General features: G+C 37.5%; 1 protein-coding gene across 2 annotated transcripts in view; it reads left to right on the top strand.

Moving 5' to 3' along the window:
* Positions 1-23,142, top strand: part of PTPRN2 (protein tyrosine phosphatase receptor type N2) — a 634,307-nt gene that overhangs the window by 236,737 nt on the left and 374,428 nt on the right. For both annotated transcript variants that reach the window (XM_059465860.1, XM_059465851.1), the window contains exons 6-9: positions 4,028-4,484; positions 11,158-11,412; positions 12,757-12,797; positions 14,756-15,129. In XM_059465860.1, the coding sequence (XP_059321843.1) occupies positions 4,028-4,484; positions 11,158-11,412; positions 12,757-12,797; positions 14,756-15,129 (1,127 nt within the window). The remainder of the gene's footprint in view (positions 1-4,027; positions 4,485-11,157; positions 11,413-12,756; positions 12,798-14,755; positions 15,130-23,142) is intronic.

Below are 23,142 nucleotides of genomic sequence, written 5' to 3'. Positions count from 1 at the left end.
ATCAATATCTCAAATAGGCAAAGTAAATAAGAGTTGTAGGTGGAATCATGCTTCAACCAAATTTAGGTGGTAGCAAACATGGGTTAATACCTCAAATGCATCAAACAGAAAAACATAAATTAAATTGAGGGCAGAAGATTTCTTCATTATGCATTTCGAAAGGATTTTTGTTAGCTCTATATGCCTTCTAGATTTAGTAAATTTATGTGCAAGAAAGGAAGTATTTTGTTATCAATTTGATTCCATTCTTTCTGCACATGGGCAAAACACTCAAGTCAATCTGCCCTTTAGTGGATAAATTGAAGAGCATTATGTTTTATGTATCTAGTCCTGCACAACTCTTTTAATTAGTATTTTTTTAAATAAAACATGTTGTTCATAGACTTTTGCATAGTGTGTCTGCATAATGTAATTTAGTGTGCCCTTCTGTGAATTCTCATGCAGAAAATGTCAGGTACTTACATACCTAAACCATACAAGACATTGCCCTAACAATTCCATCTTCAGAAAGATTAGTGTGTGTGGATTTTCTGTAATGTGTGAATTATTGAGATAGCTTATTTGAAAGGTGGTGAAGGAGAGGGAAATCCTGTGCAGATGGAGAAATAAGATTTTTTTAAACTGAGGGGTTTATCAATTCAGAGTACTTTTCAAAGGCTTTGTATCAGTGACATGAGATAATTGAACAGTATTTTACTTATTAAAAAAATGAAATGTTCCTCATAGCAACCAGGGCTTGTATTTCAACCCTTCTCAGTACAAACCATCTATATGATAACTAGTGCATTCTTTATTCTTGTGCATTTCACTTAATGTTTGTTTGGGGTGGGGTTTTTTTGTTCTATTACTGACAGTCATATGAGTCATGTGTAATCAATCCAGAAATGTATTTTCTTTCAAAAAATTCCAGCTTTATGTTTCCCTCTGCTTCCCCATAATGTCAGAAGATTCTCCAAAGGCACCAATATGGAAATTTACATTCTTTTCACTGAACATGGACTATGCCATTTAACTTTGACATTAATCAAACTAGCAATGTCCATGTTCAGGAGTGGGTTTTACAAAACCCACTTCAAATGAGATAATCACAGTGCTCTGCAATTGTTATTAATAACTTGAGATGTAAATTGTCTCTGGATTCTAAATTACATATTACTGATATTTTTCTTCTATATTTTTCTGTAAAAATTAATTTTTTTTCCCCATACCACTTAGACAAACCCATAGTTTAGGATTATATTTATCAGTGCTGCAATTTTACTTGAATTTTATCTTGCATGTCGCATGTACTTCTGGTGTTTTGTTTGAGATAGGAACAGCAAGGAAGGGGATTTTTTTCTCCTGCAGGTGGGAGATTGCCATACAGCTGTGAGACCCCTTTAATTAAAGTCAGAGTAAACTACATCAGAAGGGCTGCTGCTTCAGTGAAGACAGCTGAGCTACCAGTGCTCTGCTTTAATTAGAACTGTTAATATTTCATCCCTTACTGCCCAAAGTGTGACCTGTCAAGCTGCTGAGAGGCTGCCCCTTCCTGACACGGGTGTGGCTCTGAGCCCAGGATGGGCACACACTTAAATCCAATTTGTGCATGATCACTTGGTGGGTTGGTGGTCTTTTCCTTGTTGATGTGCTCCTTGTCTGCAAGAACAGTAAATCACTGATCTGTTCATGCTAAAGGGTACTTGGACTTGTTAAATAGCTCATCAAAAGCCAGCCCTAACCCTATCTTTCACATGGTTTGGGAGTGCCCAGCAGTTTCTTCCCCTCTAACACTTACTAGTAAAGCTTAAGAGGCAAAATAGAGAGCTGAATATAGGACATAATCCAAACTGGGGTGCAGTTATCAAGCTGGATTGAGTGATTTCTTGTCTTTCCATGGCTGAATGGGGAATGTCCTTTTCCCCCTGTTGCATTTCTCCCTTTCCCCACTCCCTGTTCTTCCTTCCCTTGAGCCCAGGAGATCCTCTGGAAGGCTACAAGGCAGAGAGAACAGGAGTGGGGAAGGCAGATGGCAGCTTATGTGAATTCTCAGTGAACTGCTCGGGGTGTCCTGGGCTGCTTTGTGTCATCCTCTGCAGCTTTCCTCACTCTGGAGTCAGTATCATTAGAGAGTTAATTACCCCAGGCAAAGACCCGTTCAAATAGGGAGATAAATGCATCTGACTGGAAGTTTTTCACATTTAGGCTTTGCTATTAAGCATGTAAACAGTGTTCAACTTGCATTTTGACAACTGGCTCCCCCTTGGAGCTGATCAGAGCAATGCCTACCCTGCAGCTGGAGCACTGAACCAGAGCTGCACTGCTGCTGTTTGATACAGTTCCCAGGGGACATTGAAATATTTCATACACAAAGCTGCTTGATCTCTAGCTCTGTATTTTTTGACGCTGCTTCACTGCAGCCCAATTTCTTGGCTTTCACAAAGCACATTTCTGTGTTAAAGACCAACTGCAGAAATCCAAAGCCTTGCCTTAGTAGGTCACAAGCCAAAGTGGCCAAAGTGCCTTTTGTCTCTGTAATAAAATTGCCTATACCATAATTCTATTTAAATCATGATATGGAATCATGAAATTAATCTCTTCAATCATTTCTTAAGGGGAAGAAAACCCTCTTGGAAAGAAATGGGTATGAACATGTGTTGTAAAATCCACTGGCTGTCATCAGAAGAAATAAAAATGTTCAGATGGAAAGCAAAATTATTGTCCAGAAATTAGGACCTAGATAAAATCTAAAAGTAATTCTTCATCTCTGGAGGAGTTTATCAATCTTATTTTGGTTTTAAAAAGTACATTAGCAAATACATAAATAATGATTTTTCTGTCTGAATCCTTCTAATTGCTGCACCTGGAGTGTATAGTGTCTTCACTCCCTCTGTATTTTGCAGCTCCCTCTGTCCTAAATCATTGTGTCATCAGTGCACAGGGACACCAGTGATTCACAATAATTTATAGCAGTGAGTGCTGAAGTAGTCCCTGTCCTAAGGTTGCCATATTGTGATGGAGTTTGTGTGACAGTTTAACCAAGAAAACACAGCTGAGAAGCAGGACCCATCCTGCAGCACACATACAGGATGGGATGTAGCCTCATTTAATCATAAACAATCTAACTGGAATTATTCTGGATATAAGTAAACCTCTCAGTTCAAAGTTGTATTTTAGCAAGAACTGAAGAAAAATTATTTTTGAAATTATTTAGGAGAATGGATCTGGTTTGTTAAAAAATTAAAAGACCTGCCTTCAGGTTGCGATCATAGCAAAAATGTCCCTAGGATTAAGTGATAGTAAAAAGAATGTCCATCTGGTGTTTCCATGAGAATAGAAACTGAAAATAGAAAACTGTACTGCAAACCCACCTTTCCACTTTTTATTCCCCAGCACTTTTTCAGTAAAAATGTAGTTTGAGCTTGATTGACATGTTTTTAACATCGTTGTTTAATTTGCTGTGGTCTTTTCCCTGAAAATAATAATTTAATTAAAAAACAATTTAAACATTGTTTTGCCACAGTGTCAGATTATATATTTATTAAAGATTTAATTTAGTGGAAAATATTTCATTTAAAATAGAACAAAGTACTTAATATATGCAAAAAAATTGCTTTACTTGCTTGATGTTCCTTTAAAAATGACATTTTTAATTTGACAAGCTAGTTTTTGGTAAGTAATCTGAAAAATAGTAATTCTCACAGGTTAAGTAAAAACCAAAGAGAAAGTAGATTTAATAAATTTCCTTTGTCTGTCTGAATACAAATAGTTCACATGTAGTCAACACTGAGTTATGTTATTCTCTCTCTAATCTCTTGCTCTTGCTTTCTAATAATTTGATGAACTGGATTTTTGCACATTAAGTAGCAGTGCCTCTTTGAGGCACACTTAACAGTTTGAGGTTTGCAGTTTCCATTTGCATGACAAGTTCCAGTTATTGTTCTCCTGGCTGGTAAAGCACTGAGGGTTCCACCTCAGCTCCCGGCACAACAATAATCACAAAGCAATTCTGACTCCTTTCCTCTTGCCCACCTTCTGCTCTCTCTAGAGCTACATCTACAATGACCCTGCCAGGTACTACAGGAGGCAGAACCCCAAAGATCCATCCCCTGCATCCCAATCCCAGCAGGAATTCCCTGAGGGTGCCCGTGGCAGGACGCTCCGCCAGCGCCAGCCGGACCAGCTCCCGCCGGAGCCGCGAGTGGGCCAGAGGAGCCTGATGGCCGCGCTGCACTCGTACATCACCCAGAACCTGTCTGCACACAGCAGCGAGAACAGCCCTCCCAGCAGGACTAAAGGCTCTCAGGTGTATGCTGAGAGCTTGTACTCCACACAGGGCAGTCCTTTCGATGGAACTTTGGCCAAAGGGAAAACAGAAGATTTCAAGATGAGGAAGCTGCTCCAGCCGAGGCCTGGGCCTGGAGCGCTGAGGCCGACCCCTGAGGTGCTGAGTCACAAATCTGCTCCCCAGGATGAGCCAAAGGACCCTCTGAGCATCGTGGATGGTAAAGTTGATATTTATTTCTTTTTTGTCACAGACATATTTTATAAAAGTCCTTTCATTAGGGTCTTTTCTCCTGAGAAGCTTCAGCTTCGCCATGTTTTCCTGCTTTGGAATGTGGTTTGGAGAGTTGTTTACCCAGCATGTGAAATTGTTTTTACTTGGTGACCAATGACAGCCACCTGTGTCGAGGTGTGAGCAGTCACAAGATTTTATTATCATTTCATTCCTTTCCTTTGCTAGCCTTCTGATGAAATCCTTTCTTCTATTCTTTTAGTATAGTTTCAATATATATATTTTTAATATAATATATATCATAAAATAATAAATCAGCCTTCTGAAACATTGAGTCAAGATTCTCATCTCTTCCCTCATCCTGGGTCCCCTGCAAACACCACTACAAGTTTCTGCTTACCTGAAGTTTCCCTCACGTTTACTGAGTTTTTTTTGAGAAAAAGAAAATAAAATTAGACATTTGATCTATCTCCTAGTATTGGCATATTTATATCTGCCATAAAAAAGTAATAATGTTCACCATTCCAGCTACTCTTTCCCTGCAAACATCTACCCACATTCTTCAGCCCACCTTCCATATGCGTGCAGAAATGTATGGCACTTAGTAAGACATAGCATTTATGTAATTTATTATATTTTCAAAGCATTTTACAAACAACGCATAATTATGGGTATATCTTTGCTCTCAAATCTGTTTTTATGCATTCATCCCACACTATATATATAGATGATACAGAAATGCCTGGTTTTGTTCCACGTCTCTTTATTTAACTAGAAATTCAAGGACCATGAATAAAATTCAAAGTTAAGCACAGAAAGTAACTGTGAGATGAATTCTGGTGCAGAACCAGAGGGAGAGGAGGAAGAAGGGAGGACAGGGGAGGAGTCTGTCAATTCCATGGATAGGTGAACAAGAAGGTGGGGTTGCATCTAGTTTTGTCTGGACATTCTGTAAAAAGGAACCCATTTCCTGGATTTTCATTTTTTTTTTTTTGATAATGCTGTTTAACAATGATTGTATCACAGTTTTTCTGTACATGACAATTCAACAAATATTTAAATTAAAATGGAGGGTAACATCCCCATGCTGTGCTGCACTCAAAGCACTGCTTTATAAGATGAATCTTGGGGATCATGTAGACTTTATAATTCTGATTCATTTTGTTGTTTCTGTAAACTTATCTAACTATAGATGTTGTTCCAGTGGTTCAGGATGCCTGAAAAATGAAAGAGTTGATCCCAAACCATTGTCAAGCACTTGCATCTGTTACACTGCAGTCAGCACTTCCCCAGTGGATTTTGGTGATATGTAAAAAGGTTCCTTTGAATCCCTCTTTATCATCCATAAAGTTCAGTGTTCTTTGATTTCTTTTTTTTGTTTTTTTTTTTTTTTGTTTTTTTTAATAATATTCTCCAAAACCAGAACACGTACAAACACACAGAAATGTCAGAGTTTCAGCAGAGGAAAGATAATGCTTGCAGCCTAAAGGATGCTCAGAAGTGAAAGCATTCTTGGTATGGTGCCCAGAGATAATAGGTTTCAAGGAATGAACTATAATGTAAAATCAAATCCAGGTGGCACTGTAAGTCTCTTGCACAGGTTAGACAATTTTGTTGCTAGACTCAAAACAAACTAGGCACATGCTGGTTTCATTATCCTCCAGCTGTTCCACTTCACCTTTCCTGGTAGGAGCCAACTGGGAAAAAAATGCTTAACACTTACAGGGAATAACATGTTTCACAATTCATTGGGTTGTACTACTTTGACTTCTCATACATAATATGCCCTATAGGAACTTCTGCCATTGCATTTGCTTTTAAATGTTGCATAGACAAGGCATTATGAATTGTTTGAGTAGGAAATAATGTGGTTTCCTTTGTATTTTTGAGCCACTTAATAATCTCACAAGAAAGTGGTGAGGACAGACCCTGGCATATTCATTGCTTAAAAAGCTATCCATTGGAATGAAGGTGGTTTGGATTCAGGTTTCCCAGGCTGACCACACAACCTCTTTCTGCTTTTAACCTTTCTCCAGTCTCTCTTGTGTTTATGGATTATTTTAGGCTTGTGGGTTGTTTTTCTTTTGCACTCTGTGAACTACAGAACTGTAAAAAAACTGGAAGGATGGGGTGCTCAGTTCTCTGATCCATCTGACAGAGGATTAGACAAAGGCACTGGACTGGGAGAACAATCCAGAAGGTACTGAGCAGATTAGTACTGAGAATTGCTGCAAAACAGTGGCAGGTAAATTCTCTAACAAGGCACCCTGAGGGAGAAATACAAAAGAAGGAAATGTGGAGTTATTTTTCTATCAGATTTGGAAGTTGTTACCTCTAGGAGTAGCATGATGTGCGTGGGCACTGCCTTTGTAGTCACTGTGCAATACTGGAATTGTTAATCTCTCCTCTGCACCAGCCATATTTAGAATTTGGCTCAGTTTTGTGTGGTTTGTTCTAGTCTACTGATTTTTTTATATGTTAAATATTACAGAACACGTCTCTCTGTTCCTTTGAAAAGGTCACAGAATTAGTAATTCAGATGTCTTTAAAAAATAGCAAACTTCCGTGTTTATGGAACAAAAATATTTTTTTATACATCCTCGCTCTGGCAAAGCTGGGATCACCATTCCATATGGTGCTCAGCTGCTGAGGCAGCTGACATGTGGTCAGTAGGGCGATGGGGTTGAGGAAGACAGACCACACTGTGGAATTTCTAACAAAGTCACTGCTCCCATTCCATGAGGTTGTCAGCCAAGCTGGCTTTGACTCTTGTGCCAGCAGAATATGAGGCATCATTTATATGCTGTACAATAAAAAGCTGTTTTCCCTGCATAAGGTGCTGTTGTTACCTACTAGGGAATTCTACTGGTGGAGCTTATATTAAAAATTACATCTTCTAGGACATGTATGCTTTTACTGCCATTATGGTTCCAGGGTAACTATAAAAGGCAGTTTGCATTCATCAGTTGCAAAGCTGGAGCTAAGGGAGAAATCTGGTTTGCAGTTTGCAAGCCCTGTGAAACATGACTGAGCATTGCTCAGTCTACTTAGGAGGGAGTCAGTGGGAGACTATAAAAGCTGTGCTCAGGTAAATGCATGTTCAAGTACATGGGCTGCTTAAGTGCTGTGCCATTGCAGTATCCATCTGCTTTTTGGTCTTTCTCCAACAATATTTTCTGATTTTAATAAATACATCATATTAATCAAAGGTGTTTGTAAACAGATGCAATGATATTTATCTGTTTATCAATGTTATCCAGTAATTTACAAATCATTGCAAACATGGCCAAGTGCCATAACAAGAAGTGTAAATATCCATATTTACCATGGACAAGGATTAATACCATATCAGTAGCCACGTGAATTTAGCAAGACTCTTTATGCAGACCTGCATTCCACCAGGCTGTTTCAGACACTTTGGTGACTGTCCCTCCTGGGGTACTAAAAACATGATGTTCCTCATATTTACTGGCTTTGGTTATTGCCTTTGGTCCTTGATGTTTTAAGTCACATTGCAGCTGTTCAGAAAAAGTAGATATAATGCCAAAGTTTTACTCATGTCAATGCAGTGTTTAGGAGTCTGTTTGATGAACTGTGCCCAGGTGGCAATGACCAGGGCAGGAATGCCAGTATTAGAAGAGCAGGATGCTCCTCCACATAATATTGAGGTTTTAGTGAGCCAGAGGAACCTGCACTGAGCCTGTCAGTATTATCTGGAATAGGGCCTTTGGCCATTCTTTTTTCATGTCCTTCCTTGTCCTGTTTCCCCATTCCTATTTGTTTGAGATTAAGATTGCCTTTTTTGTTGACAATGGATATTAAAGATGAGTCTGAAGATGGACTGGAGAGGTAAGACTGGGCTAAGAATATAGGTAAAGAGGAAAAGCTAGTTTGGAAAAAATGGAATGGAAATGACAAGGGTACATTGCCTGCATGTTGTTGAGTAGCTCAGTAGTTGATCTTGACAGCTGGCTGTGAATCAAATGAAATAAACAAAAATCTAGTTGTGTTACATTAATATAACTCTTTTAATGATATATGTCCTGAAATACAATTCTCTTTTAAGATTTGTCTTCAAATGATGTTTTATTTGTGAAATTTTAGTTTTGATTAGGATCTGACATATATTCTGTCTTTTCGTTGCTGACTTTATTAGTTCTGCTTCAATAATTTAGGCTTTTCTGTCAAGATATTGTCCGATAGTTCTATAAAAGATAAGTTCAGAAATGTACCTAAGCAGACACAAGGCTCCTGTGGTAATGCAACAGTAATGTTTTCTTCCTACAGCTTAGTTTTCTGCATTGCTGTTCTGTGTAACATCCTCTCCATCCCTCTTCCAGGTCGCTCTTGTGCTTCTTGTAAAAGTGTCTTGAACTCAGGTTGATCAAGTGTATTTAAAAATTTTGTTGCAGTTTGGATTAATTTGCTCTTGTAAATTGCCTTCCTAAACTAAACCATTTGGTCTATGCTTTTACTAAATTATTAAATTCATAGCAGGTGATGGATACAATAAAATGGAGGGAAAATTTTCAAAGTTTTCTCTGAAGTATTGCTAAGCTTCCATCAAACTTCAGTATTAATTTTGCTGCCTCCACAAATCTTGGCCCAGAGAGTTTGGCACAGATTGAGTTTACATCTTTGATTCTCATTTCTGAGCACTTGCTTTCCTGCACAAAGCTCTCTGCTATTCCAGTATGGTACCAAAATCTTTGTCAGCTGTCAGTTTGAAGTAACATCACAGATATAACCTGTCTTTTTTTATTGATAGTCACAATTAAGTATACTTATAACTGTGCTTTTTAAAGGAAATCTAAAAAGTTAACATTTTACAAGATTTGCTTGTGTTTTATATTACTGAATTTTATAATTAAATTAGTAGAATTTTGTAATGACATCATGGTGGATTGGAAAGATGTTTCCCTTTTACCTGGAAAAGAAAGTACATCACAGAAACACCTTCCTTGTGTGTCAACACCCTCTCAGACTCACAGTAAATCTATTATTTAAGCTGTTTAAGCTCTTTTGCTTTTTATGGCCTAATTAGTTAAGGGAAAATGGCATTATTTTGTTTGGTGAATTTTGGGTCAGGTCAGGGGAAATTAGTCTTTGCCTTGAGATGGAATTGGGAATCTGATGGTGAGATGCTGATGGTGAGCTCTTCAGTTAAAACTGAGGGGTTCAAAAATGACAGATGTATCCAAGGTCTTGGCCTCTTATTCCCAATGAAAAATAATCCTTAATGCTTGTCTCCCTGCAAAATCACAGATGTTCCACTGCCTCTTCCCTGAAGTAGAAATTTGTTAACTACTTTTACTTCTTTTCTAGTCTCTATGTACTTCTTCCTCCTTTGCTGTGAGGAAAAAGAAAAATCCTTATTTTTAGCCCTTCTTATGACATTGTTTTCCTTGCTTCCCTACTTTTAAATTCACTTTTATGTGAGCCTGAAAGCTGACAGGATGATCCCAAAGTCCTGTTTACAGATGATGATGATGTCCAACTACTGGGTTGATATGGATGGTGTTATTGTTGAGAAAAAAGGTTGGATGGCACCTTCAAACTGCTTATATATAAATTCATACGTTCAACAGAGATTTAAAAGCCCCCCTTATTTTCCTCTTCCTACACAATACTATGTGAAAGATTTTTCTTTCTTGCATGCATATGCATAAATATGTTAAATTTCTTATCAACATGAATAAGCAGAACAGAGGCATGATTGGAAATAGTTTTGGTGTGCTGCAGTAAGCACTACATTAGGCTGAATTTTTCAGAGTTCTACAGACTGATAGTGGAGATGCAATAAATGCAGTCAGAAAAGTGCCCTCCCTGGAGAGATGTTATGCTTCATCTTCTGACTCACCTTTAATACCCATTGTCCTTGAATTTCCTTACCTTCAAAACTTTTATCACATCAAAGGTGTTTTGCTCTTTGGTTTTGTTGTTTTTTTCTCAATGTGACTGGTAAAACATTCATAGCTGGCAAACCAAAACAAGTTCTATATATCTCTGTATAATCTATATCTATCATCTATATATGTAAATATATATTTGAAAAAATATATATGTTCCAAGAGAAATTGATAAAATTTAGAAATTTTGTCCTTGACATACCCATATATATAATGTACATTTATTTATATCCCCTTCTAATTGACGAGGAGGTTTTTGATTGAAAGAAAAAATATCTGATTCATTTTTTCCCAGAACTCTGGATAAATTATATAGATATACTTATCTTGTGAAAGCAAATTACCGAAGAAAACTGATCTCTAGGAAACAGTAATGTTGTTTGTACTGTTTTGCAGCTAAAAAGAAAAGAAATTAGGCTACTTTAACACTTGCTTTCAGTATTTTGAGTCAATTTAGACTAGGAGGACTGTTTTCTTGTAAAGAAAAAGCGATCATTTCATGCCCTCTCTCTAGGAGAACTTGCTGGGTTATAATAGCATACATCCCCCTGTCCTGGCACAGATTCACCTGGTCATAAACTTTAACATCCATTAAGAATCCTGTGTTTAATGTAAGGAATGCAGCACATTTCTTTAAAAAGCAGATGCTCTCCAAGAACGGAAAGCTATCTAAATCTTTTAGGAAAAATTAAAAATATAAGCACATGTGTTTCATGTATGCAGTTAATGTGTTTATGTTGTTTTCTGATCCAGAGGCACTGATTAAAAATGTATTGAAGGACCTGGAGAAACACCAAGTGAATGTGGAGAATCTCAGCTCGACAGAACTGGATGAAATCGCCGATACTATCGCCACTGCAATCCAAAGTGTTGACATTCAGCAAGAAACAGAAAAAAATGCTGGAAAAACTAGAGAAGACAAAACAGAAGCACAAATGAAGAAAGGAGATGCTCAAGGAAGGGCAGAGCTTCAGACTGGATTAATGGAAAACAGTGTTAATATACCAGGTATTTATTTTAGAAGTGCAGCAGAAGACAGCTTCCCTGATTTTCCTCTATTGCTTCACCTTAGTGCTAGACTTCTAAAAATCAGTTTGAAAGAAGGTGTGAGGGAAAGTTTCTGTATTTCCCAAAAGGCTGTGGAATTTTAGATTGTTGTTTGCTTTTTACAGCAGGTTCTTCATTTACCAAAAAAAACACCCCCAACTGTTTATGAACGCTTGGTCTTCAAGCTTCACAAACAAGATAAACCTACACACCCAATTATATTGAAATAAGAATTGCTTTATGCTGTGTGGTCTAATTTCCTATTCTTGAAAATGAGATGTTTAAGCAAAATGATAATGGAAATTATTATATTATAAGATGAATTTCAAAATATGCAGAGAAAAAAGATATGTTTTACCGTTAATAATTTTTAACATGCCACAGTTACTTGCAAAAGAAAATCTGTGACAGGTACAAAGTTACAGGTACAAAGCTGCTCATTCCCTTTCCTTCTTAGGGAATAAGAAGAGTTATTATGGTTATTTGTTTCTGTCTGCACACATATTTTCCTGGTGATGCAGATTCAGGAGCCACAGTAATTGCCATTAGTGAGTGAATGCCACAGTGGAACATAAGTTGCTGCTCATCTATTTTCTATTTTAGGAAAGTTATAATATCTAGTATACGAGAAATGTGAACTGTAAGTCATAAAAAATGATTTTCACTGTTTTCATGGTGATATACTGAAATCCTTACTAGTTAGGGATATTCTGGTTATTCTTATTGTCAGATTTTGTTGTAAACTAAAAGGAGTAAACTTGAGGATTTATCTTGAATCATGCTGAGAAAGATGAATGACATTCAGTTCATAAAGCAAAAAACCAGTGCTATTTGACTGAGGTTAAGGATATGGCTGAATATTATCAGTGTAGTTAAACTGTAACATGATTTTGGTGAATGATATCTTTTGAAGTATATAATTTTCTCCCACCAAAATAGGTATGAGGAAAATAAATATTTCATTTTCCTTTACCATAAATGTCCATTCAGCAAGCTAGAGCCATTTTATTCTAGGTTTTTTTCTCAGATATTGGTAAACTGATATGATGATTTGACACTTAATTAGCAAAATAACACTATTACATTGGCTCTTGAAGTACTCTGTTTATTGATCTCACATTAATTTGCTATCAAAGTGGGGTTAGAATAACAATAACAAATTATCCAGTGCTCCTTACTCTGCCCTTTCAGCTTTGATGTCTCAATGTTTAAACCACTGCTAAGAAGCAGCCTATGAGAAGTCTTTGTTTTGTATATGATGTTTGCCCTTCATAACTATATGTTTGTGCTTTTCATATCCTACAGACAATGGAGTGCACGAAGCCAGTGTGAGAAGTGATAAAGAGGTAGAGTACCAGTATTTTAACAAAACAAATGTTCCATCTCAGAATATCAGGTTTCTGTGCACTGAAACCTGATATATTTCACACCTCTGAAATATAAGAGTTGTTCTAAGTTTTGTGTGGCTATGATGCAATAACACACATGTTGTTTTGATGCATTGAAATATTAATTGAGCATTTATTTAAACCTTAAGCAAAATGGGTTTTGATGTTCAAAAATCAAAATCAAGTCCTTTTTTTCCCTCTTTCTCCAATTTTTAAATAGACAGATTTCAAAACAGATTCACAAAGTTCAGAAAAATTCAGGCTTTTCCTCAAATCCGTAGATTTTGAGCAGTGAGCTGTTCTTGAAAATGCTGTTCCCCCCTGTCCTTTGGCTCTTAGTTCTGGGGAACATTAGGTATTTCAAAATCTCTAGGCATTACATCTTGTACCCTAGCTAGTAACATCAAAATTAGCATTTTAATCCAGATTACTTTGACAATATTCCTCCTGAGTCATTCTTTCAGATAACAACACACAATAATACAGCACAGTATTTTTTTTGTGGTTTCATTTTGATCTGAAAATAACACATATAGGACTCCAAACATCACACATGCAGCTAGTTTGGAAAGAAAGACCTCATGCTTTTAGGTCATGCCACTAATGAATCTGACATTTAATACTATGCTTTCAAAAAGGCAACTTTAGCCCCCTAATGATGCACAGTTCATTACAGGATTTGGGATTATAGAACCATGTAGGCACTTTTACATCCTTTTCCCCTCTGTAGAACAATGTTTTTTTATATATATATATATATATATATAGTGATCCTGATTCCTCTTCTGTGAGAAATTGGGAATTTCTAGGGTGAGCTTTCAAATCACTGTCTAGCATCACAGAGAAACTGAGGCAGGAATTTCTTTAGCATGTACTGATTTGTTTGCCTCCTATGGACTGCTGTCCAATATTTAGCCATTTTTGAGGTATATTCATCTTTCTTTTTCTCAGTTTCATGCAGCAGAAAAATTTCAAACAAATATTTTTCAAAAACTGTGTGAAACTTCCCCTACTATGTACTCTATCAAAAGCTAATACTGCATGACTTATAAATGGGCAAATCCTCTTGTGTTCACAATAAAATCTCTCTGGTCCTTCTACCAAGCAAGGGAAACACATGTAGATAGAGTGGCAGGAGCTTTAAACACCCACATGAAAATCAACAAGGAATGAAGTGCAGTAGTCACAACAGACTTACAGAGGATCTCATTATAAATTTCTTAGTGACAGTTTGAATAGGGAATGTTTGAATAGAATTTATTGTGACACAGAGCACAAAGTGCCCATTAGCCATCATTTCCTCCCAAATGCTTGGCTGCAATAAAGTTATGTAATGAAACTAGCTAATGAATTTTTCCAGGCACCTGTTTTGACTTTGGCTCATTTGCTTATTGTTGATTTATTAGACAGATTCTGGTTTTCTGTGATCATATTTTTAGCTTGTTGGATCACTCACATACAATTTGTCACCATTTCTAGAGAAGAAGAAGGGAAACAGAATTGGTCATATAATATCTGTTCCTTTACTAGTGTTATAGCTTGTGAGATGAAAGAGTTATGAGTTTCCAGACCCAACCCAGGAATATTGATGGACATTCCTATGTTTTCTCCTTTTCATTAACTTAGCTGATAACAAAGTTTCATTTTTGTCAATACTTAAACACACAGACACATGGAAACTACTGGAAAAAATATAGTGGCATAATTTAATGCTCTTTTATTATTACTGAAGAAACAGCATGTTCTTAACATAGTCTAGCAGCTTAGAGAAATTAAGAAAATGACCATGCAACAGTTGGATGAGTAGACTCTACTATAGCAATAAGAGTTTGAAAAAATTATAAATTATATCCAGGTTTGGTGACTATAACCTTCCTGTGTTTAGTTTTAAAAATAATATTATTCTTTTAATACAGGAGAACACTGCAAAACTGATTAGATTCTTGAATGAGAATGCATTAGCTGAAAAGATGCATAAAGACCTTATTCCCGAAGAACGTGCAAAGACAGAAACTAAGAAATCTGAAGAAACTGACCCGTCTTCCTCAGAAGAAACAAATGCTGGTGTGGAAAATGTAAAAAGTGAGACTTTCTCAAGGGAGCTGACAACTGCAAAGAACAGTGAATCTGACTCCAAAGACCCAAGCCAGACTAGCTACTGGATCAAGAATACTTTAATGCAGGAAGGAAACTCCAATGAAAAGCCTCAGAAGAACACAGGACAAGGCTTACAACTTGAAGTGAAATCTTCTCAGGAGGAAGAATATGGCTATATTGTGACAGTGAAAGAGTAAGTACAACAGCCAATTTGAATGGCATTTTTAACTGGGGAAAAGATAAAATCATTCCACCTAGTGAAATATGAATGTACAAGAGGAAAATGCCACAGGCCTAATTTTTAATACATCTGAAACTGTTTGGAAGCTGTTCAGTACTTTGATGAAAATACGAGCAAACAGTTCAGTTTTCTTACAGTTGCCTTTCCTCCCTTGCAGGAGACATTAAATTTGTAGGTCTTTCACTTAGACCTCTCTCTATCTTCTCATGTTCTAGTGACCTTCCAATATGTCAGTAAGTGTGCATATGATTAGGATGAGAGCTTTAAATATTTGACTTGAAAGTAGTCTAAATATCAATGCCTGAGTCATTCTTTCAGAAAAACAACACACAATAATACGGCGCAGTATTTTCTCTGTGGTTTCGTTTTGATCTGAAAATAACACATATAGGACTCCAAACATCACACATGCAGCTAGTTTGGAAAGAAAGACCTCATGCTTTCAGGTCATGCCACTAATGAATTTGACATTTAATACTAGACTTTCAAAAAGGCAACTTTAGCCCCCTAATGATGCACAGTTCATTACAGGATTTGGGATTATAGAACCATGTAGGCACTTTTACATCCTTTTCCCCTCTGTAGAACAATGTTATATTTAATTACTGATAGTGATTCCTCTTCTGTAAGAAACTGGGAATTTCTAGGATGAGCTTTCAAATCACTGTCCAGCATCACAGAGAAACTGAGGCAGAAATTTCTTCAGCATGTATTAATTCTTTTGACTGTCTTAAACTTATTAATAGGATTGAAGGCAATAGGATTGTGGAGGATTCTTGTTTTTATTATACTGTGTTGCATTGAAATGCATGTGGCTGCACATTAGAAACAGACCAGAAACTGGCGGAATACCCTTTAACTGCACCTCTTCATTCCTGCCTAGGAATGTTATGTGAAGCAGTACAAGACAGTTTTTCCCCAGCTCAACACTACTTCCCTACTTCCCCCAGCTCGTTTAACTCATATCAATCTGGAAGACTCCTTTATTCCAAAGAGTTTCATGATGACACCATCTCATTTGACTATTCAGATTTATTTGGCTCATAAATGCAGTAAAGTTTAGAACTGCCAGAGCTCTGGGAAATGGGAGACATTCTGAATTTCAGTGTTCACAACCTGGAGATTCCTCACTGTATCATCTTACCTGGTTTTCTTCCTAGCTACTCTCCCACTGATGGCTTTTTCCTGAATCATGTCTGTTATTATTCAATGAAACTTGCTGAAGGTCATTTGTCCAAAAATTCTTGGTTCTTGAGGAGTTCATATACACAAATATAATTTACCTTCTTTACCATTTTTAATGGCTTTTAACTGGGTGGATGGCCAGGACCAGAGAGTGGTTGGGAAATGGAGTTACATCCATGAGAATTATAACTCTGGGTGGGCACCAGTGTGCTCCCCAGGGCTCAGTACTGAAGCCAGTTCTGTTTAACATCTTTGTTGATGATCTGGATGAAGGGATCAAGTGTGTCCTCGGTCAATTTTCAGGTGGAAACCAATTTAGGAGGGAGCTTTGATCTTCTGGAGGGCAGGAAGTCTCTGAGAGAGAAAAGCCTCGACTTGCACCAGGGGATGTTCAAATTATATTAGGATTATTAGTATATTAGGAAAAACTTCACAGAAGGGTTGTCAAGCTTTGAAACAGGCTGCCCTGGGAAGTCACCATGGCTGGAGGTATTTAAAAGGCATGTCCCTGTGTCACTTAGGGACACAATTTAGTGGGGGACTTGGCAGGGCTGGGTTAACAGTTGGACTCAATGTTCTTAGAAGTATTTTCCAACCTAAATAATTCTATGATTCCGCTCAGTGTTATAGCTGACATTTATGGGGAGATCCATTCCCTGTTAGCTTCTGAGGCTTTGCAAGCACGATCCAAGGAGGTATTAGCACTGCTGCACTGAACTCCATGAAATGCTAAGAAGATGCTAGCATTTAATTGTGCCACAAATCAAAGATAAATATTTCCATCTAATATGTGAAGTAAAGATTTGTGATACTTTAAAGACTTGTCAAAATGGCAGTCTGATTGTCAATGCAAGAACAGTGGGTCACTCCTGCTGTGTTTGTCAAGTGACCTTTCAGATGGTTGCAGCACTGCAATCCATACCAATCCATATTATCCATCAGTGCTAAGCTTTGGAATGAATTGACACTTTCAGTGTAGAAAATTGCCCAGCAAATCCTCCACTGTGCTGCTTCAGTACTTTGTTATTCTGAGAAACCAATCAAGTTGGTGATTTACTTTGTTTACTCTCTTCTCTTTCAAAAAATGGCTATTCTACACAAATCTTTGTGTAATATTTTTTTTCTTTTTCAGTGTAATTGCTTTGAAGTGTTTTATTAATTTTAACTCTAAAATTCCAAAGTAATCTTATTTTTAAAAAGTCATCTATGGGATATTATTTTCGTTTTTGTTCTACTTTTGCCATAAAGTATCTCTTTTATAGTTGGGATACATCAGTGTGAGCTCTCTAGTCAGAGAAATCTTGCCTTTGGACTTTTTCTATTTTCTGAAGTTCTAGTTCTTCACATTTGGGAAACTTTTTTTTTGTTAAAAACCATGCCAATTCTCCCATTTGTTTGGCAGTATGTGCTCTATAATGAGGGCCTAGATCCCACAATCAAAACATTTACACAGTGTTTAGCCTCCTGAGTGTCTCATGAGGAAACCCAAAGCCTGACTTTCCAGAAAATGTAGTTCTTGCCACCTCCAGTAAATCTAAATGTAAGCTGCTGCATGCTCAGCCAAGCTGGCGTGCAATTTCTCAAATATGAGATTGAGGAGCTAGACTTAAATGCACTAAGAAAAATCCTAGTTTGAAAGTTCATCTCTTTCCACTGCTTATCACAGAGTCTTTCAAGCTTCAAAATCAAGTCATGCTTGTCTGAAGCCATGCTTGGACACATAATGCAGAGCAACCCATCCTGTTTTGTGATTTATCAGAGGGCTTGTGCTTGAAGTTTTTCATTCAAAAACTAGATCACAGACAGCTCATGGCAGCTCTCTCAGCTTGTGAGCCAACTCCTGGCATTGTTGTGTTATGCATTTCCAGGATAGTTCATGTTTTGTCATATGTTAGCTCTCAATGCAGACTGTCTGTGTAAGATTGCATAGGTTGTAAATCTGTTCACACCACGATGACTGAGTTGGATGCTGCATGCACAGCTCTGCATTTCATTGCAGGTGGCTGCAATTCTGCTCAGGTGCTGGGAAGAAAGGGGGTTTGTGTTCATAGTGTGAAGTTGCTATGGAATATGATTAGTCTGACCCATTTAACGTGCTGAAGGGTTGGGTTAATGGCAAATGCTTGATGTTATTTCTCCACCTTTACAAATGTGATAAATGGTACTGCTTTGCATATAATGATTACTTTCCTCAGGATGGCATTTGGGTTAGGACCCTGAAGCTGGGTTGTGCAGAAGTCTTGGTTTATTCCTCAAGTTTTCTGTTATCCTAGGCATATCATTAAATAATTGTATTTTTATGATCTTCATTATTTTTTCCCCTACCAGGTGGAAACATTTTAATTGCATTTAAAAATTAAATTTAAAATAAATAGGAAAAATTAATCACAATATCTACAGCAATGAAACAGGGGTGATATCATTTTCAGTTACTGGATCTTGATATTTCTTAGAAGCTGAGCATTTATATTCCATGAGGCTTTGCAGCTCTTTCTAGAAAATAATAACAGAATGTTCTTGTTTTTAATACATCTCTTCAAAAAGAAAAACTGATTTGATCCTCTCTGTACATCTCACTGTCCTTTTTGAAATCATTATTCTACTTAAAAGTGCATTTTATTAAGGGAAAGAGATTTGTTCATATTCTTCACTTAATATCTACAACTGGCTTTAAAAACAAAGAGAAATTATAAATACACACAAACCAGAAAATCTGTTGCTACTGAAGTCTGTTAAAAAGAACAGCAAAGTCACCAAAGAACAGCATTGCTGACATTAGGGAAAAAAAGTAAAATTTTTATCTCTGATTTTTTACTTCCCTTATATAACTCTTCCCTTGTATGAATAAGTTCCATAAATGTCCCTAATTGATTTTAAAGCCGAAGGTTTTGCTTCTGACAACATAGCTTGACCCCTTATCTGAAAAATACATGTAGAAAATCCTTTCCTGTGAAATTATCCAGTAGGTACAATTTGGTCTTTGTGTCTCAGCACCAAAACCTGTAGAGAGACATAATTTTAGAATTTTCTGTTGCCAGCTTTTCATGCATAATTATTTATGGTCCCTAGAGTTTTCTAGACATGAAATCTTTCTTCCATCTATAATTCTCCAGTTTCCTTGTGATTCTTAGAAAGTGACAGAGATCATATCCCCCATATTACTGCTTCACTGCCTCAATTTTGATATTATATATTCCCATAGGAAAATGATACTTCATGCTTCCTATTCATCCACAAGAAAATAACAGAAGCAGTAGTCGATCTGGCTTTGTCACAGGGAGCAATAAATAATGCCTTTTTTATTTTTTAATGTCTGTGTTCAGCTTTGTATATTTTTATTATCTGTTATATGCACAGAGATGTGATAATCTGTTCTACTTCAGCTGCCCTTAACTTTTGTGCTTTCACAATCTGTTGAAATATATCATAACAGAACATGATTCTCACCTGCTGATGTAGATCATTTTACAAGAGAAGAGTCCTTCCCGGTGTCCATCTTTCCCTCCTCGAAGGGCTTTCCTTTCACCCATGCTTTCCTCTCATTTCTTTGGGACCAGCTCTGCATTCTTACCTCTAGATGAACATAGAGAGAAAATTTTCTAATTAATGTACCTGGTGACCAGCCAATGTGCTGCACTAATGGCTGATGGCAAGCATTCACCCTGGTCCTGTTGCAGGGTGCAGTTTTGGGAGTGTGCCTGGAGCCCTCTAGCACCACAAGGACTCCCTTGGATCTGTATTATTCCACTTAGCTGAACAGGAATGGCTGCTGGCCTGCTTTCCCAGGCCAGGCATTCCCAGACTCTCTCATTCCCCTTTCCATGCCTCTAGCATTCTATCTTTGGGTCTTCCATGCCAGGTCTTTGGAAGAGCAGCTGCTTCAGGTGCTCCACCACCTCTCAGTGAGCAGGTTCAGGTCACCCTGCTGACTCCAGGCTATAGAACTGATCATGAAATATGCCCAAATTAAGGATGGGGCTGGGGACTGTGCTTTGTTTTTGTAAACATTGGGAGTCCTTAAAACCCTGAGATGCTGCAAAATCTCACAATAACATATGGTCAGTTCTTCTATGATATCACAGTGCTTTTTGGGTAAGTACCATTCAGGTCATTATGAAAAAGTAATGAATTTTAAACTTTTGAAATTAATGAGAACAAGAAAGCCAAAGATCAAGATTCCTGGGAATGCAGCATACTGGATCATAGTGCAGTCTATTATCTGACAGTACTTTTTCATCAGTGCTGTTCTGCCCAGTCCTGAGATGTAAAAATGCCATAATTTAATTTTCATCCTTTTTTTTTTATTTCTTAACTCACATTTTGTGTACAAAATGTAAATGCTCAACCACTAAAAATTAGAATGAAGTAATTTCATAAATAGAAAATCAGTGAATAAATTTAAGCAGAAGTTCACTGGGCAGCCTGTGCCAGAGTCCCTCCTAAAGAAATAGGTAAAGAATCTCCTCCTAACATCTAACCTAAACCTATTCTCTTTTAGTTTTAATCCATTCCCCCTTGTCCCTTCACTACACCTCCAGGTGAAAAGCCTCCTCTGATTTCCCTGTAGGCCCCTTCAGACCTGGAAGGCTGCCTTGAGGTTCCCACACAATCTCCAGGTTGAATAAACCCAACCTCCTCAGCCTGTCCTCATAGTGGAGAGGCTTTAGTCCCTTTATGAGCCAGTATTTATTTATCCAACTCCTTTTTTTGAACACTGTATTGTTGGATATTCTTTGTCATTTTGCATTATAAAATGGTCTGGGCTTTATGCTGCCTTGAAGAAAGACAGAAGATATGAAGCAAGGGAAAGAATTTAAAAGTCAAAAGTGCATTAAAATGTGTATCATCATTTTTCCTCAATCTCATTTACTAATTACTTGTATGAAGAAGTAATTTGATATGAAAGAACAGGTTTACATTTTCAAGGCCTTTTTTTATCAGAGATTCAGGGTGCATGACAAGTGAACCCTGTAGCTGTTTCCAGCATTCAGCTTACAATGCATTAGTGAGTGCTTTGGTGGGGTCCATTTCAGCCTCAGAAGGGAGGGCAACACAATCATGGCACTGATTATTGCCATTATTTCTGTGCTTCTGCAGGGGACAAAGCATCTGTATGAATTTGTTACTATTAACACAGCTGGAGGTACTGAATGTTTGAAGTAATGCAAGCACAGGCTGGCACAGTGTCACACTTTGATTATAACTCCAGAGAGTTGGACCTTCTCAACTTCTCTCTCATTCTCCTGTTTCCAGGATGCTGTTATCTCCTCTGACCTTCATAGCCCAACTACTGCCATTGATTTTTAGCGAGTGTCATTTGTGTTACAAATTGGTCTGTACTTGAATCTGTCTGTATTAAGAGGTTTAGATTCACACTTACTGATGGTGGGAAAAGAGGGAAAAAATTACAGAAAGTGGGAATTTGCTGAGCTGTCAAAACAGAAGTAAGCTTAAAAAGGTTTTATGGCTAATATAGCCTTTGAGGAAACAAGCATGAAAAAATGAAAGTGCAGCCCAATGCAATAAAATTGCAGTGTCCTTAAAATGATTACAATAACAGTGCTGTGAAGTCAGGCAGTTCTCAAACAATCCAGTGAATAGCTCTGCGCTTGGAAGTTATTTAGTTTTCTCATGAATTCTGGATAAATGTGAACCATTACAAAATTAATCACTATTTAACTTAATGTAAGACGCAGACTGTGTTCAAATCAAAATGAATCCATGAAATGCATTCTCTCCCAAAGTCTTTACTGGAGATGTGTGTTTCAAGATATATGAAGTTACATTGAAGCATGGACAAAAACCTCAGACACACAAGGCAGGCTATTCTAACACCATGGACTTAAAGCATCAGTGCCCAGGACTTTTATTATAGATTATCAGATGAGTTACTCTCAGGGCACTTCCAGACAAGAGAAATAAATAAAATTTCAGTGTCTAAATTCTTTTTAGTCTTGGTAGGCTCAGAAAGAATTTAATGGCAACACTATAAAATTGGTATTAAAACTGTTCCCAGTAGTCCTTTCCATGGCACTCACCTCCTCTATGACCTGCAGCAAACCCCTCTAAGGTCTCCATTTCTTCTCCATTGTATGGATAAGAGGCATTGTTCTTGTGATGACTGAGACTTCCTTTGTGTCTAGAAAAAGAGGAGTAGGAGCTGGGGAAGGCTGGATTTGATAGCTTTATACTGGTGGTTACCAGCCTGATGAGAACGGCAGTCATGGCACTGTGTTGCCCTGTCTTTTCCTACAGGCTGTGTGCTACCTGAGATGGCAGAAGCACTTGCTCCATCCTTGGGGCAGGAGTAGATGACACCCTTCTCCATTTATTCCCTCCTCAGGCAAATGTGGCATCCTTCCTTTGGATTGTAAGGTGTGTGGCTCAGAAGCTGGCCATTGCCAGGCTTGGTAAATGACCTTTCACATCAGAAAACAGTGGTGTTGGTGTACTAAAAAGTACCATGAAGCCAATTCTCAGGAGGCAGGAGTCAGAGGGAAGAGGGGAGTGAAAATCTCTCGTGGAACCTTGGTAAAGCTGTATCTGTTTGTTGGAGGACCATCAGAAGCCCTCCCATGCCTCAATTACTACTGAAATTCTCACACAAGGAGTTTCACATCAATCTATTTCATACATCAGTAGCTGAGTTTCCCATTATTTTGCTTGTTAAAATATTTACTAATCTTAGCAGAGGAAAAGAAAAGACAGAAAAAGAAAAGGGAAATTCAAAAGAACTAAACTGTGTCCTTAAAATAAAAGATTCCCTATGTTGTTTACAGC

This window comes from Ammospiza nelsoni, chromosome 1, assembly GCF_027579445.1.
Source record: "Ammospiza nelsoni isolate bAmmNel1 chromosome 1, bAmmNel1.pri, whole genome shotgun sequence".
NCBI classification, from domain to species: domain Eukaryota; kingdom Metazoa; phylum Chordata; class Aves; order Passeriformes; family Passerellidae; genus Ammospiza; species Ammospiza nelsoni.
Note: the sequence above shows the minus strand (reverse complement) of the source record. Positions and strands in the feature narration are given on the sequence as shown.